Source organism: Drosophila eugracilis, unplaced genomic scaffold (assembly GCF_018153835.1).
Source record: "Drosophila eugracilis isolate 14026-0451.02 unplaced genomic scaffold, ASM1815383v1 contig_415, whole genome shotgun sequence".
Taxonomy (NCBI): domain Eukaryota; kingdom Metazoa; phylum Arthropoda; class Insecta; order Diptera; family Drosophilidae; genus Drosophila; species Drosophila eugracilis.
The window spans coordinates 2,118,659-2,136,103 of record NW_024573278.1 but is presented as its reverse complement, the minus strand read 5'-3'; the positions used below and the strand labels follow the sequence as shown (position 1 = coordinate 2,136,103).

The following is a 17,445-nucleotide window of genomic DNA, read 5'->3' as shown; positions in this document are numbered from 1 at the left end:
GGTCCTACAGTATTATTTGCATTTTTATTACCCCTTGGCCGGGGGAACCCTTCATATAAGACTGAACAGACCCGAAAGCGCCGTCGCAGAGAGTCCGAAAAAAGCAACCGGTAGTTGCCGTTCGCTGTCGACGTCTCTGTTGCGTCGCTGTTAACGACAATGGCCCGAACGGCCTTTGTTGCCAAGATTTTTTTGGCCAAAATCCCAGTCAATCGGATGCTGCGGCCCGTTGCTGTAGCCGCCGTCGTCGTCGCTCTCGAGATTATTTCTTTGGGATTTGAGTATTTTTTCGGTTATCTTCCGAACGGCGAAGTAAAAACGAGAAAACGGGAAAACCATCAATTTACGCGTGCCCCTCAAGTCATAATTTTTCGGTTCGGAGAATCATTTTGCGTACCAGAATTAATCAGTGCCATACGCAAATAGTTAAAACCATTAATTGTGAGTGTTGGTGTGCGTGTTTGAAATTAAGCCCAGCGTCTCGTGGTCATTAATCAGCGTTTAGCACATGGTAAAAACTGATTAGCTAAAATGTAATAAAATATTACCAAAAATAAACAACAAAATACCAGGGAAAGTGAGTGAAAGACAGGAGAGGGGCTGAGAGAGTTTGTTTAGTATAAAGTGCAATGTGCTCGCAAATGAGAATACAAAATAAAGTGACAAAATCAAAACAGTTCAAAGTCATAAAAAATAAATGCATTCCGTAAAATGTGGCAGGCATCGTTTGATAAATTTAAATTAAACGTGTTTTAAATGCACAAGCAGAGAGTCGAAAAAAAAAGATAATTAATTGCCATTAGGCGGAATGAAAAGCCCCCTTAAACAGGAGCGCTGAAACAAAGTTGTAAACAAGTTGGAAATAAATATGGCATTATCGGGGCCTCAAGATCTCCAGATTGCCAGTGGAATCCATTGACCCGAAACACTAATGGTGCAGAATCTATAATAGTTTATTAAGCCATATGCAAAGCGATTTGGCAAAAAATGGAAAATAATAATAAACCAAATACAAAACTAACACTTTATGGGCATGGGCGGGTGCATAATTATCGGTGGGATGCTATATGGTCGATCATCGGACATCAGACACATTGGAAACCGAAACGAAAACAGAAAAAATGATAAAAATGAAAACCAGTTTGATTGAATATACAATATAATAAAACCAAATTCGACAGCATTCTTTGGCCGTGCATATATTGTAGAAACTTTTTTATGATAATGATAATGAAAACGGCCAAAAACGGTCAGCAGCGGTCAGCGAAAAACAACAACAACGAAATATAGTCACAATGTGAATAAAACAGCCGCAAAAACAATCACACACACACACAAACTCATCTTCTCAAGTGGAATAAAACTAAGTTAATATTATTAAGTCACCCGGTGTCCATTGGGATATTCTTTATCATCTGCCCCTCCAGACTGTACCTTGAGTTTCGGGCGCGTTTAATTTGTTTGCCACCAGGTGTTGTCTTTGAGGGGAGGAGAGATGTTTCCTTAGCCTTGTCGTAACATCCTTAAATTCACTGTACACAAATATTTTGACTAAATGCCACTTAGCAATTCAAATTAATTTTCAGCCTCCTTTTGCCCTGTGCCTGGTCTTTTGCCTAGGACACGACTGACTGCCGCCTGCCAGTTTCTCAGGATGCCAGGTAAACAGGACACGAACATACTTTGAGACACATACTCTGGGGTGGACCTTAACAAGCTGAAAAGTTGGGCAAAGTTCAAGTTCAAAACTTAAATGGTGCCCATTACTCATGCAAATTTATTAAACTAGGCTGAACTCTAAGTAAATTAGTCACTTAAACATTCATTTAGCAGGTTATATATTATATAAAAATATAACTAATTGCTTTTAAATGGCGAATTATTTTCAAATTCCTATTGAGCTATAACTATTTTTTATTGTATATTTTTGGAACATTTTGAAATGCACACTTTAATGGCGAAATATCAGCAGCTTAAATAAATTTACTTGACTTTTGGTAAATAAACATCAGATATTTTATCCCAGTAACTCCTAAAGAATAACTTTTACTGCAGCCTAATTAAACCAATTTTATTCAAAAGCAGACTCTTTAATATAAGTAAAATAAAAAGTTGAATTTAAGCAGACTATTTGAAAGCATTTTATAAAACTGGAACCACTTATTTTTAGGATATAAACAAACAATAGAATTGTCAAGAAAATGTAAACATTTATATTCCATGTCGATTGCTGGTCTGCAGAAAACTATGCAAATTCTTTTTTTATTACAATCAGTTAAAAACTCTTTGAATAAATTTCAAATTTTATTATGCAGCCATTTTGTTTCTAGTAAAAATGAGTTTATAGAACATTTGTAAATAAGGTCCATCCCATAGCTCACATCCCTACACAATTTTTAATCCTACACTCATGACAACAGATTGTAAGTGGAGTGGCACTGGCCTAAGTCGAAATTGATGAGCCCCCGTAAGGGGCATTATGAAAGCATTATTCGGAATACATAAGACGGGACTTTGAAATACTCAAAGAAATTCGAAATTAATAGTGCACACACACACTCAAAACACAACAACACAACACACACAGTGCCCCATACATGGCAGTCAAAATGCTGCCCAGTAACAGTTCCGGTCTCCTGGCAACCGATCTGCAACTGTTTCACAATGAGAAATTCCTTTTGAATCTGACCCAAGTGCTGAACATCTCAGCGGATAACCTGACCAGCTTGCTGCAGGGTCTGGAAACGGAGGAACTGCTACCCACTGTGACCCCGATGACCCCACTTTCTCTGCTGGCCACCCTCAGCGTGGGCTATGCCCTCATCTTTATCGCCGGTGTTCTAGGCAACCTCATCACCTGCATCGTCATTTCGCGGAACAACTTCATGCACACGGCCACCAACTTCTACCTTTTTAACTTGGCCATATCGGATATGATCTTGTTATGCTCAGGTGAGTAGAAATTGATAGGATTTTCATGTTTCTGGCTTAACACGTTTAATCAGTTTAATATCGAAAATATCTAAATAAAAACTGAAACATATTAAATATTAATTTCGAAATTATGTTGATGCTAAACTAGAAAGTGGAATGTGGTATTCAGCAGATGGTCAAATCGATACGTATTTTGATGCTTATCAGGTTTCCTTTTTGAATTTTGGATATATTTTTAATAGAGAAGAAATACAATTATCATTGAATATATAATTAATAATATAATAACTAACTCTGTTTTAAATTAAATGCTATTCTTATAAACTTAAATGTAGTTTCTTTATCAGAAAACTGAATGCCATATATAGCCTGAAGCTTGTTAGTATTTAAAATAATTAACAAAACATTCTTAAAGAGCTTTAGATTTTCTTTATAAACATTTCTTAAAAATTTGCGCATAAATATTTAGAAAGCTTCTTTGTTATGGTTAATGTTTACAAGCTTAAACCATTACAAAGAAGCTTTCTAAATATTTATGCGCACATTTTTTCTTGAATTATTCATAAATTCCTGGAATTATTTTGGTTTATCTTCTTAAGGAATGCCCCAGGACTTGTACAATCTCTGGCATCCGGACAATTATCCCTTCAGCGACAGCATTTGCATATTGGAGAGTGTTCTCTCGGAAACGGCTGCCAATGCGACTGTCCTGACTATCACAGCTTTTACCGTGGAACGATATATTGCCATTTGTCATCCGTTCAGGTGAGGAAACATCATCCCCCCACTGACCCATTTTCAATTTCTCCCGAAACTTTGGCTAATTGGTTATGCTTTCGATACAGGCAGCACACGATGTCCAAGTTGTCACGGGCCGTAAAGTTCATATTTGCCATCTGGATAGCCGCCCTTCTACTGGCCCTGCCACAAGCCATCCAGTTCTCCGTGGTGATGCAGGGCATGGGATCATCGTGTACGGTGCGTATGATTGATGGGTGGCCTTTAATCGCTCGCCCAGTTACGAAGCAACCTGGGTAATTGAGTTACTGACCCTTTGAGGCATTAGGTGTTGGCCAAATAAGTTATACTGTTGAAACATCTGTGATTAGAGAGAGATATGCATCTACTGAATAAAGTAAAGTAAAAATTCGACTTAATTTGCTAACCTTATACCATAAAGTTAAGCTAATCACCTCAATGAATCAATGCAATTATGGTTTATTTTCTTTTAGTTATGTAAATGCTTCTAGTCAAATTCTGCACATAACTTTCATCAGCTTTACTATTATTGTTGTTGAAAATTTCACAGATTAAGTTACTGACATCAGGCAATGTGAAACTTTAAAGATGAGTTAAACAATGCAGGCTTAAATAAAAAGTTTAACTTTAAAGCATTTAGGATTTCCCAAGAGTTTTCCCCTAGAATCAACTTGAGTTTTATAAATTTACAACCACCGTTTTGATCAATCAGTGACAATCTTTTATGATGGCTGACTCAATTCAGGGTAATCAAATTTACAGCCTTGGCCTTCCGGCTGTGGCTGTAAGCCAAAACCATATCGCTTCACTCGGTTATGGTTATACGTACTCACATATTTTTATTTTGTGAAATGTCTACTGCAGATGAAAAACGACTTTTTTGCCCATGTGTTTGCTGTGTCGGGCTTCCTGTTCTTCGGCGGACCCATGACGGCCATCTGCGTGCTCTACGTCCTTATAGGGGTGAAGCTGAAGAGGAGTCGACTCCTGCAGGCACTTCCCAGGCGATGTTACGATGTGAACCGTGGGATAAGCGCTCAAACTCGGGTCATCCGGATGCTGGGTAAGCAGGATATGAAATATCCGAAATAACTCATGGTTGCATCACACACATTTCCCAGTGGCTGTGGCCGTGGCATTCTTCATCTGCTGGGCTCCCTTTCACGCCCAGCGCCTGATGGCGGTCTATGGCTCCTCCTCGGGCATTGAGTCCCAATGGTTCAACGACGTGTTCAGCATCCTTGACTACACGTCCGGCGTTCTCTATTTCCTTTCAACGTGTATAAACCCGCTGCTCTACAACATCATGAGCCACAAGTTTCGTGAGGCATTCAAGGTGAGTTTTTTTTCCCACTAAAAATTAATTTCTTTGTCTCTATTTAAGGCTTAAGATCTTAGTCTTAAGAATGGTTATTATGTTTTTGTACGGTTTTTTAAACTTCCTTAAAACTCTTTTAGGTAACCTTGGCTAGACACTTTGGTTTGGGTGGCAAGAATCAGGGAAGAGGGCTGCCCCACACCTACAGTGCTCTGAGACGTAATCAGACGGGTTCGTTGCGGTTGCATACGACGGTAAGTGTACTAAGAAGTGCGAATTTTTATTCCCTATACTACATTTAACCATTAGAATACAAATCTTAAACAAAGACTTTTAAATATTTCTTCTAATATTATCTCTTTTAAGACAAAAACACTTTCCCATTCTGATTATCCTTACACCCACAGGACAGCGTTAGGACCACCATGACTTCCACGGCTACGACCACCACCGGACTAAATGGCTGTGCCAATGGCAATGGGACGACTGCAGGTCAGTCGGTGCGATTGAACCGTGTATCCTTGGACAGCTCACAGATGCAGGGTCAGAATAGAAGCCGGGTGGACCACTTCGATAACCCGCGACGCACGCTCCAGACGCAAATATCTCAGCTGTCATCAGTGGGCGATGCCCATTCCCTTCTAGAGGAGGATTTGCAATTTCCCGGAGAGCCATTGCAGCGACAACCGACCATGTGCTCCATTGATGAGCTCACCGATGACTTGGCCATCTCGCGGTCACGCCTCAAACTGACGCGCATCACCCGCCCACTGGGCGTGGGTAGTGTTGCGGTGGGCGTGTCAGGGGGCAGTGCAGGGACGGGGGGCGTGAGCAATGACGAGTCGAGTGGCAAAGTGCGCAAGGCGAAAGTGAAAACACTGAAGAGCTCAAGCGCTCTCAAGGGTCTCAGGGCCAAATTCAATTGGCGTGCCAGACGCAAAGGCAGCCACAAACCGCAAGGCAAAGGGGCGACGGGGGCTAACGACGATTCAGGCGAGCGGTCTGCCTTTTAAGGGGGGTTTAAGGGGGGAGTCCCGGAGTCCATTCCAGTGCCACCTACAGACATTACACACCCACACACACACACACACACAACTGTGATATGAGCAGCAAGCGCCTCTCCAGCTTGTTTGTGTTTTACTTTAGACAAATATTCCAAGTTGGGGTCAATTATCTTTGTTGCCCTTGCCAATAATATAGCCCAAAGCTATAGTTTGAATTCTAGTTATAGTCATATATATAAATGTAATCGAATCGCGTTGGACCGTAATAAATATGTAGTTTATTGTCAGTTAAAAATGTTAAATGGCGTTTTATTGATGAAATTTGAAAAATAAAAGTTATTAAAAATATTCAATACATAATACTTTATCAGTCAGATAGCTATATTAACATGAAATTGGCAGATTATTTTTTTTTGAATTTGACATTAATCACTACTTAGAAGGCTGTAAAATATAATCTATGTATTTGATACTCCGTACATACATACATCATTTTAAAAGACATATATTAAAGGGGGATTACTGAGACTAGAGTTCAACGGGCGACTGCCTAATGACTTTCAGTGAAACGCAGTCATAGACCGAATCGCACTGCATCAAAATCCCGGGCCATTAAGATCCTTATCTGGCGCGCAAATTCGCTTTTCAGTCTGGAGTCTAGACGATGGATGCTAAAAACCAAAACTCGCGATTTGGCCAATATTCACTAGAAACCGCAGAGCTGGTGTGACAGTGTGTTTGTGACTAATTACCATGCCATAAGAGAGTGTCCCAGCGCGTTTAGTTTTAATTTCAGCGTAATGCAATTAGTCAAGCAAACAGGGCACACTTTGCATATGTGCAGCCAGAAATAAATGGCTTTTAATTCATAAAGTGCAAAAGCATATGTTGCCAAGATGTGGCCTGCCATGAATAACTGAAACCACTGAAACTTTCCTTAATTTGTCCAAAAACTTTTAGAATTAATGTTCATTTTCGGTTGCACTTAGGTAAGCACAAATTGGGGCTTAGTTCACAATTAACTGGCAGAAAGGAGCTTATGCAATAAAATATCGTTAGCTTAGGGCTTAGGTCCAAAAAATACAGACCACTAATTGGCTGCTCTTCCCTTGAATGCTTTCAAAATCTGCATTCTGTACTTCTTCTATCCATTTTCATGCACTGCGTTGCTAGAAATTCTCTGAAAAAAAAAAAAGTCAGTAAAACGCTGGAATAGTTTTCTAAAAACATAAAACCAATGAAACATCAGTGTTACATATAAATTCTTGTTAAAATGCTTCAGTTAAAATCGAATCAGTGAAGAAATCATAAAAGCGTGAAACATTTTAAATAAACGTGAACCTAACAGAAACTTGAATACATTTGAATAGGGGAGAACCTTTTATTGATTAAAGTGAAATAAAAATATTTCCAGAACATTGTAAAGTATAAAATTCTTTACAATTATTTATACAAAACGGAACTACGATATTAATACCTTAACTTAATAAATATTGATATTTTAAAAAGCAGAACTAAATGTTTACTCTGGTCGATTTCTTGTCTGCGAAATTGATAGTCAGACAAATTTGCTTAATGTTCTTCTCGTGATATTTAGACAATATTGTCAACTCCCTAATTCCCAGATACAAGATGCTAATCCGTAACACACGCCCAGCCGATCCACTTTTTATGGCCGGCGACCGAAACGACTTTCTGCGTCTGTTTGTCTGGGTCGGGACCCTTTTCCAACCATTGGATGGCCCACCATCATTTATGCGACATAAAAGTCAAAGGCTGTCAAATAGTTTCGATGAACTTCATCATTTTTATGCGCACAACAAAAAAAAGGATGGATAGAAACAAAAACTCGTAGATAACCATTATTTTGCCAGCCACACAATAAATTTGAGTGGGTTTCATTTTGTGCAAATTTACTATCACTTGTCTCGATGGATAGTAGTCTGAAAGCAATTGAAGCATTCAATTTACGGGTACGTTTTTGGCCAAAAAGCCTTTCTCTGCTGCCCACATTTTAAATTCCCCCGATGTGCCTTTGTTCACGCATATCACGCATACGCAGTGTGTGCCGCACTCAGGCACTGCGACCGTCATAACGCATAAATATGAAATAAATAAGCAATACTGCGGAGAGGCAATGGCGATGGGACAGCAAAATAAAGCCAAGCCGATCCCACTGACTGTGCAATAAACTCTCAATTTCATTTATATGTATGAGCCATGTTAGCAATTCAAATGGACGATGTGCCAGATTCACTAAGCTATAGTGAAGCCTCTATATGCTCTATATGCTCTCCTGACACACACATACTCATATATGTGAGGTGGGCGTGCCGAAGCAATTAAGCCGTGAAATACTGTTGCCTACTTTCCGCGGCCATCGATTTACGCGTCCCTCTGAATCATTGGAAAAATTGAATGGAATTTATAAGCTGCAAAATCGAGAGAGCCCCAAGCACTTAAACCCCACTGATTGCTTTGCATAACACTCTATTAATTAGGAGCCTGCCAGCCAAGCCGGGCGCACATGTTGCAATTAAGTGAGTGCGTGGATATACGTACATATGTACGAGTATCTTTAATAGGTCCAAACAAGTGAAACAACTGAAAAACCACGCCATCTGTCTAGGGTGAGTCTTAATTATTAATCTAAGAAATTAATATGTAAAGAATTTAGTTTAAATATGTTGTTATCGATTCAATTAAATAACCTATTTTTCTGTGAAAACAAAGATACTTCTTAAAACAAAATATATATTATATTTTTAAAACTTTGCTTGTGCAAACTAACCCTTAAAACCTTAAAAGCAAATATATATGCAACATATGAAATATTTAATTGGCTCTAAAAGTTTATTTTTAGGTTCACCCTAATCCACTTGCTTGTGGAACTCCAAAACATATCGGGCAGTGCGTTTGGCACTTCACTGATACCGACCTTGTTCATCCTGTATCGAATCCCCTTGATATAGACAAGATGCCTGTGTTGGCGGATCCACTTGGCACGTACAGATTAATGCTTCCATTTGGGAATTCAGCTAAGGATATGTTGGCATATGACTAGGATGTGATATGTTTGACTTTTCGCCTTGGCTGTCTGCCTCAACTTCGTGTATTTACTCAGTACAATCCGTAACCAACGTTTTCATCCTTTAACGCTGGCTAACTGGATCTGATTTCTTGGCTTGTGGGTGTTGTCGCTGCGATGGAAATGGCATTGTTTTGCTCATTTTGCACGTAGTTACTCCTTGTGGGAGTGTACTCATAAAAGTGAATTTGATAGGATCTGACGGGATAGGAAGGAGCTCAATATGGTTGGATTGCCTAAGTACCAGCTAAACTGCAATTCAATCGCTGACTCGTCTATTTCCCCCAAACGTCCTTATTGCTAAGACACTTTTCTTCTTCCGAAAAAATAGAAACCAAGAAAATTTATATGAATTGGAGAATCAAGCTGCCAAGGGGATGATATAATCAGCATTATGGATAAAACAAATATACATATTAAATAAAACAAATTATTTTTAGAAGAAAATTCATTCAATAAATATACCTTAACAATGCCTAAGCAATAACAAATGATTTTATTTGCGTTTATAAACTCCCTTTCATTTACAAATTTATAGCCACTCCCTGAAAACCCAATTCAGAGCAACAAAAATTATACAATATCAATACGGATCGATTTCAAAACTAGTTTTCCGATAAAATCAGGCATTCGTTAAAATACATTCTTAAAAGCTTACGATGTTGAACAGCAGACTCTTGAGTTAAGTAAATAATTCTTAACAAAAAGGCAAAAACAGCTCATCAAATGGCACAAGCTATAGCTTATTCATATATACACTTTTTTATTTGAATTTAATATATTCCTTACACTTTTTTTGAGGCGTGCGACCCTGCCGGCAAATCAAAAAGTTCAAATTCGAGAGGGGTAAAAATAGATGACAGTGGCCATAATTATGATGCATGACACATAAACAAGGGACTTAAGGTCTAAAAACTGTCAGCCAATGCATTTATTATGGCACGATTAATTTTTTGCCTCAGACTTACATAAATATAAAATATTCGGGTATCGAATTCTAAGAAGAATTCGGCTCAAATCCATTGACCAATCGCGCCGCAAAAGCCAAGGGCAAGTCTACGATTCTGGTTTATCTCCGGCTGCCATCAATGATTTTTTTTTGCCAAATATTAATCAGAACGCCGAATGATTTCGCCGGCAACCGGTTACTCCAAAGCCTGCATATATTTAGTAGTTGATATGATAATCATTTCTTGATCAGTTCGGCTAATTAAACAAGCAATGAATGCAATATAATAGAAATAATACGAAAATAGAGGAATAAAGCATATTTTAGTTTTTGCCAAAGTAAACTTTCATGAACCAAAGACTATTTCAGTTGGTTTACTGACTTATATTTATATAAATATTCCATTGATTAAACAAAAAATCGATGAAAAGGGAATTTTTGTAATTTAAATCTTTCATCTTTTTCTCAGAATTTAAGATCACTGAAATCAACAAGCCATTTTAAGCCTTCAACTTATAGAGCTTAAAAGGATATTAAACGGAGGAATCAAATGGAAAATCAAAGGCAAAGACTTGGCCATGACGTGGGGCCATAAATGCAGTCGGATTCCGGATTTTAATGCTGGCTACCAAAACAAGACCGCAAATTTATGACTGGCTGTTAAAAAAAAATCGTCTAGCACAAAGAAATTATTGAATCGAATGGCGGCATAACAATCCTAATTAATTGTAAACAAGCCATGAAAAACATCAGGTCATAGCACACTTGCAGCTCATTTATATGGCACATCGGTGGGTGAATGGGCGGTGGGTGGTACTTTATGGGTGGTGGTGCTGCTTCTGTTGCTCATTGTTATCCCTTCGCTGCAACATCACACGATGTTCTGTGAATGTATGCGTGAGAGCAAAGAGTGACGGCTTCGTCGACGGTTTCCATTTGTACGCTATACAATAATATTTTGATTGACTTTTCCCTCCCCACACAAACGGGGGCATGGGGCAGAGCAACAAAGTGGCATTTGATTTACGCCGACACGGAAAACAAGTTGTTAAGTCGAGTCAATCCGCGAAACGTTTATTCGAAAGCGGCAAGCGCCATTAACACGCTAGGTTAGCTCGTTTGGGAAAAATTTAAGTGAAATATTTTCAAACGAATGAATGATGGGGCTAATGAGATGGCATGGATTAGCAGTTTTTTGAGAAATTTATGACTAACTAGGGTATAAATAGAGATTAATTTTGGGTCTGAATGATATGAGTGGAATCATATTATTTTCCAAAAGGTTATGGGAATAGAAAATAATTTAATTTCTGCTTTAGAAATCATTTGATTTGAGATATTACTTTATCACTTTTGATATATATATTCTCATTAAAACCTTGATATAGATTTTGTTTTTTTAGTTTGATTTTTGAAGAGCATTTATATTTCCACTTGGAAAATAAACTAGAATATTTGTGTTGTTATGTGCAGTGCTATATTTAAATGCTTGTTTTTCAACATTTTTTCCATGGAATGGGAAACGCATTCGACGCTGGCGTCGCAAAAGTCAAATACCCCATTCGTCAATAAAATTATGATTCATTGTTTGCCGGCATCGTGTAGCAAACGCCTTCGAGCATCGCGTCTTATTTTTTGGCCCAGATCAAAGTATAGCCATCGGGAATATTGTAAACATCTTAATTTGCATATAAATACGCAAGGGGGCATTTCTGTATAGTATATTTTTTCGGAAAAAAAGATTTATGTGACCGCGACGAAATTTGCGTGTGCTTGGCGATTTATTTTTGGCCTGGCGAGAGGTCGGGGAAGCCGCACAGATTTGTCAGTTCATTAAAAATGAAGCGATTGTAAATGTTAATGAATTTTGCGTAAATGAAGCGCCCACCACAATTGTCATCCAGCTCGGACAGCCGTGACCAGAAGATGTCACAATGTGGGCAGTCCAAAGCTGTTAGCTGTTATGCCAGTAAATCTGACGGTTTGTTTATCACTCGAAAAAAAATATATTTTTATAAGCTATTTAATGGGTAATTATAAATGGTAAGACCTTTAAAAAGGTAAGGTACTTATGTGCTTAATACTTATCACCTTTAAAAAGTGAGATGCTTTCAAAAGAATTATTTCTAGTTACAAGTACTTTATAATCGTAGTTCTTAAAGAGGAAGGATTTTATTGTTTTCTCGTTCATTAAAGCCATAAACAATAAATTGATTTTAATAGTTTAATGAGTTTTTGACTTAGTGTGACATTATAAGTTTTAATTGCATTAGAACTGGCCGTGCGCTTCGCATCTAATTAAAATGCAACCAGCGCTGCTGGAAAAAGCCGCACAATTTGTTGGGATATAAATTCAAATAAGTGTCGAAGCCGCACCCCAGCCGTTGGCATCGAAACTTTTCCAATAAACGCAGCTTATCGGGCTGTCGGACTTGGTTCAGGCCGGGCTAAGACAAATGCTCGGCGCATGGCATAAACAAGTGAATGCAAAACGGATGGAAGATGGGAATGGTATTGCAGTTAACGGATATTGCTCTCCGAAATCACGAAATTCAAATGGAATGACTTTGCCATTATTTACCACCAGCAAATTAAGTATACGCAGCGTGGCCACAAACCAAGTTGCCCAATGATTGCAGTGCAGTTAAATTAACTGTTAACTTTGTGGCTCTTTGATTTTTCCTCCGAATTGCATAACATAAACTGTATCAACTGAGAGCCAGCATTTTTCCAAGTGCCATTTGTTACCGAATATTTGCTATTTGTTTTGGCATTTTTTGTGTATTTATGACCATGTTTGGTAAGCTAAAAACAAATGGTCATAAATCAAGAGTCATATTCCGGCCACTGACAATGTTCCGAGCTTCTGAATAAAAACTATCACAAAAAAAAGAAGACAACATTTTAGAGGGGGCCGAACAAATATATAAACAATTTAATTAAAGCACTTCAACTGCATTTTAAAGTCGCATTGGCTTAGAGTTCACTCACATAACGTATACGCCACGTATGGCCATGCAAAAGGAGAATGAGAGAGACAGCGCGTGTGGGATTTTAATTACAGACAGTCGCGCCATTAAAAGCTTTTATGGCACTTCTTTACCAACAAATTTACTGCCACAACGACGAGCCAGTATAAATTTTAAGCACTTTTTCACAAAAAGGATCATTCAGATACGAGTTAGTAGTGGCATCAGGCGATGCTCAGGCCCCTAGTATGCATACAAACATAAATCAGTTAACTACGGTCAAGAGATTTTGTAAATAACTACTAAAATACCAAAAACGTTGAACAATTTTCAGAATATTTACAATAGGAGACTTTCCTCGTATTTTAAACTTTCAACAGGATTGCAATGATTTTTTTTTATACTTCGGTTACAAATCTAAGGTCAAAGCTAGACAAACAGCTTAAATGTCGACTGTTTTATGCAGCTAACGACAAAAATTAACAAACTCAAGTTCAATTTTGTGTTAGCAAAAAACGAGTTCATATCCTACCATCGTTTCTTTACTCCATTTAATCGTTTTTAAGCTTTAATTTCGTTTAATATTACCAATATTTCTCGATTTGCATAGTCAATTAAGTGTTGTAATTTCCCCCTGAAGGAGGAGGGAGCTATGGAAACTGTGTGCAGATATTCTCCAACCGGGTCTTTAAGTGGCACTTTAATTTTAACGAGCGCTTAATGTGCCTTTAATTACGAAGGCCGCTTGCTCCACGCCTTTGGGTTGATTGAATGTTTGCCGTGGAAATTGAGATTAATGGCTGGGGCGGAGGAACCGGACCGGAAAGGCAGCCTCTATTCATATAACATAAACGAGGGTATGTCCTGCCTTTCGAGGACCTTCATTTTTGTCTTTTATTTTGCTCCAAGGTCTGCGAGTCCATTCATTCAAGTGGGTTGTTTCTTGTCTCACCGCTGCAATATTAATCATGCCGAATACCCAACCGGGGTTGGTGAAAATTCTAGTTGATTTCCCTCAGTGCCATTCAGGAGACAGCCAATTCAATTAGCAGCTAATAAAGTAATTTCGCCAGGTCGCCAATTAATTTACTTTATTCCTAAGCCATTGCAGTACGCTTCAACAGGTTTTGCGGTTTGCCGTCCCGGCAACAAATTGGTAAAAATATAACATACTACTGCAATTTCAGATGCCAGATAGCGAAAGTAAACACTTAAACGTGAGAATGTCCCATCCCATTCCCCCAACTTTTTTGTTTTGTCTTCTAAGTATTTTATGGTGTTTCGTGAGATGGGCAATTATTTTTTATTGACCAGCATATGAGTGCATATGAATGGTAATCACGATCTCAATTATTTAGGCTCCTGCTTTGGCTCTCCGTTCGTCTAGGGCACATAAATGTTTATGCCACAAATATTATATTTTTATTATAGAAAAGTACACAAATTAGTTTAACAGCTTTTAATAAATCTAAAATTTAAATCGATTGTGACAAAGCCTTTAACAAAGCTCTTTGTATAAATTCAAGACGTTAAATTTAAAGTTGCCTTTATTTTGATTACAAATGACTCGCTTTCGCTCCTTTGCTGTTGAAAGAGGCAAATAAGTTTGCCTGGCCCTGGGCCAACTATTCAGGCACCGTGAAAATCGTGAAATATTTCTTGTAAAATTTAAATATCTTTTTTTTAATATTAATATGGCTTTTTGTAAGGTTTTGTGATTTTTATAAAAAAATATATATCTTTAAAAACCACAAAATACAGTTTGAAAGAGCAAGTAAGTCTTCTTTTTGTCAACTGTATTTTTTTTGCGAGTGAGTGTTGCGGCGTGGGCAAACTTTATGGCACACAGGGGCATAGACAAAGGCCAAATGAGATGGCTTGCATTGGTAACTGACTCCTGTCGGATGGCCAATTTGGACGCCTGCAGCTGTTACAGTTCCAGAAGTTGGCCGTCTGCTTCTGATTCGGCTCGATGTTCATTATCTTGTCTCAATTGGACCTCGTACAATGCATTAATAGTTGGTCGGCCCAGACAAGTCAATTGTGTGCGACCTTGGCGTGTTGCTGCTAAATGGTTCTTAAAGATTCCGGCAAACTGATATTTAACCTTAAATCGTTGCTGACCCGGCCAATTTACGACTGAAATCAAATCGAAATTCTCGCATATAAAGATAAATCGTTGTCATGGCGTTAGCAGATTTTTGGGGGGCGCAACTTGAAATGCCATGGCTATTGCAAAATATTGTCATTTATTGTGCGAATGTTGGCGATAACTCAGCGATGGCGAATCGAAATTTATGAAGTCCCATAGGGCCGCCTCTATGGCATTTCGTCATCATTTTTGGTATTGGATACGGGTCATTTGAGTGATTCTGATTGACTTTCGAGAGAGCCAGCCTAATCGATTACATAGACTGATCAATTCCACTCGTAAACAATTTCGGAAAGTGTCCTGTTTACGTCAGATCTTGTCAATAAAAACAGTGTTTGTAATGTCCTTCCGCTGGCGACATAGCATAAACACTTTCGTCCCTATATCGAATGGGTCATATAAAATCCATCTATAAAATGACACAGATACGATATTAAACAAACACTAGCTCGTTGTTAGTTGTTTCCGGTTCCGCAATTTCATTGGCCGCCCAGCCAGAAAGTATGCACCAAAATGTTTCCCTCGTGTCGGATAATAAACACATAAATATGGACAGAGTTTTCTCTTCAAGGCCAAAATCAGGCAATCAACGGATTTAGTTACAATCGAAGCCAATCATGTACGCGTGCCGAGAAACAAACCATAAAAATCCACATAAAATATAATTGAAAGACTTGTGAGTTCCCCTTTGAATTGCTTTTGTCTGCGGTGTCCTTTAGGCCGTTGCGATTTTAGGCAAAGATATTCCTTTGAATTGTGATTTTTATTAGGAATTTGGCAAAAAGAATTTCGAAAGTTTTTAGTTTTTGGTCAGAAAATATATCTAACGGGGAGTGAGGATATTTTGTGCCTTTTACAAATATGTATTTTATTAAGAATGTTATTATGTCAAATTTGTTGGCCTCGACCAAAAAAATAGAAAATTATTTAACCAACTTTACTTTAGCAAGAAAGCATTTTGCTTATTTTCCAGAAATTCTTTAATTAATGCAATAACAAAATTTGATTTTATTTATGACGGGTTGTCAGTGCTGAGAGCGTTAAGCCATGGACACAACGCGTTGTGCAACATGCAACCGATGAGGTTGATGGTGATGAACACCATAAGCATGGCAACCACTAAGATGGTCATCAGGAAAGAGAAGTGCATATTTATTTGGTTGCTATATTGCTAGGTCGCCTTGCAGAACGATTCCCAAATTATATGTAGCCCACACTGGGGGAATTTTGCTATTATTTGTGGTTGCTTTCAAATGCTTGCAGTCTGATGAAGCGAGTTTGTACAATGATAGATAACCATTAACTAATTATGCCTTAGGGTTTTATTCAATAATATTTGCCTAATAGCCTGAAAAGTTTGTGTTTTATTATAGATTACTTCATAGGCTTTTAAACAAATAAGTGTAAAACGTGTGAGCCATTGTGCTTGCACCTGCCTTTAGCTGATCCGAGCAGTAAGTTTACATAATGACTCATTTCTAACAGATTGACATTTAAAAGCTTTAATTTTTGGTAACCTGTAATCGCATAAAAACTTTACAAATTAAAGGAGTAAGAAGAGTGAACTGTTTGACTCCATACTGTCAGCAGCTAGTAAAGCGAAATGGTCAGAAATGGTTCAGCTTTCGATTCGTTTTCAGCATGATCACCTTTTGCAAATAGTCGCACGTGTAACTAGAGGTATTTGAGAATAATAGGGAAAGAAAATACGAGCTTGATCAATATATGTTTAACGCTTTAGAAGAAGGCATGCTTTATAAATAAGTCTAGATAAGTCTGAATATACTCAAATAACGAAACAGGTGCTCTCTTACACATTGTATTTTAAATTGGCTGATTTTCCGATAATATTTAAAGTAAATATTTAGAAGCTAACTTACATGTTCAATAGCAGAAGCATCTAAGCAAATTTGCTGTCTGTGCAAACTATTGGACTATTTCTTTTTAGTGATATATACGTCAACATGTATCACGTATAAATAGCAATTCGATCTGATGGAAAGGCAGTTCTGGTTTCAACGGAGTAAAACACCATTTAAATCACAATGCAGTCTTCCTTCTTCCTAATGGCCATCTTGGTGGTTGCCATGCTCATGTTGTTCAGCGCTCCGGCAACTGAGGCCACCTTCCTTCTCATCGCTTGCATGCTACAGTCACCGCTTTGCCCATGGGTCACTTCAGCCACCACTGCTACCACAGGATAAACCTTTACAGAGCTCTTCAAAAATGTATTGGAAATAAAAATTTTGTGTTGCATTACATAATAGCATTT

General features: G+C 38.1%; 2 protein-coding genes across 3 annotated transcripts; both read left to right on the top strand.

Annotated features, from left to right (window-relative positions):
• Positions 1–243: 243 nt before the first annotated feature.
• LOC108116810 (pyrokinin-1 receptor) lies at positions 244–6,081 on the top strand. Of its 2 annotated transcripts, none has more exons than XM_041818902.1 (9): positions 244–511; positions 1,587–1,661; positions 2,710–2,952; positions 3,534–3,699; positions 3,780–3,912; positions 4,558–4,756; positions 4,815–5,029; positions 5,152–5,265; positions 5,419–6,081. In XM_041818902.1, the coding sequence occupies exons 2-9, from the start codon at positions 1,655–1,657 to the stop codon at positions 6,022–6,024; spliced, it is 1,683 nt and encodes a 560-aa protein (XP_041674836.1). In that variant the 5' UTR covers positions 244–511; positions 1,587–1,654; the 3' UTR covers positions 6,025–6,081. The 2 variants fall into 2 exon arrangements, with proteins under 2 accessions (XP_041674836.1, XP_041674835.1); XM_041818901.1 differs by having other exon boundaries at positions 2,421–2,952.
• Positions 6,082–17,175: 11,094 nt separating this feature from the next.
• LOC121530220 lies at positions 17,176–17,432 on the top strand. Its single transcript, XM_041818906.1, has one exon. The coding sequence runs from the start codon at positions 17,219–17,221 to the stop codon at positions 17,375–17,377; it is 159 nt and encodes a 52-aa protein (XP_041674840.1). The 5' UTR covers positions 17,176–17,218; the 3' UTR covers positions 17,378–17,432.
• The last annotated feature ends 13 nt before the right edge of the window (positions 17,433–17,445 follow it).

What these genes read in the sequence shown, in the direction of transcription:
- LOC108116810 (XM_041818901.1), top strand. Translation starts at nt 2,598, where the DNA reads ATGGCAGTCAAAATGCTGCCCAGTAACAGTTCCGGTCTCCTGGCAACC. An exon ending in GCATGGGATCATCGTGTACG is followed by an intron (nt 3,913 to 4,557) that starts GTGCGTATGATT and finishes TGTCTACTGCAG; the next exon opens with ATGAAAAACGACTTTTTTGC. An exon ending in TCGGGTCATCCGGATGCTGG is followed by an intron (nt 4,757 to 4,814) that starts GTAAGCAGGATA and finishes CACATTTCCCAG; the next exon opens with TGGCTGTGGCCGTGGCATTC.
- LOC121530220 (XM_041818906.1), top strand. Translation starts at nt 17,219, where the DNA reads ATGCAGTCTTCCTTCTTCCTAATGGCCATCTTGGTGGTTGCCATGCTC.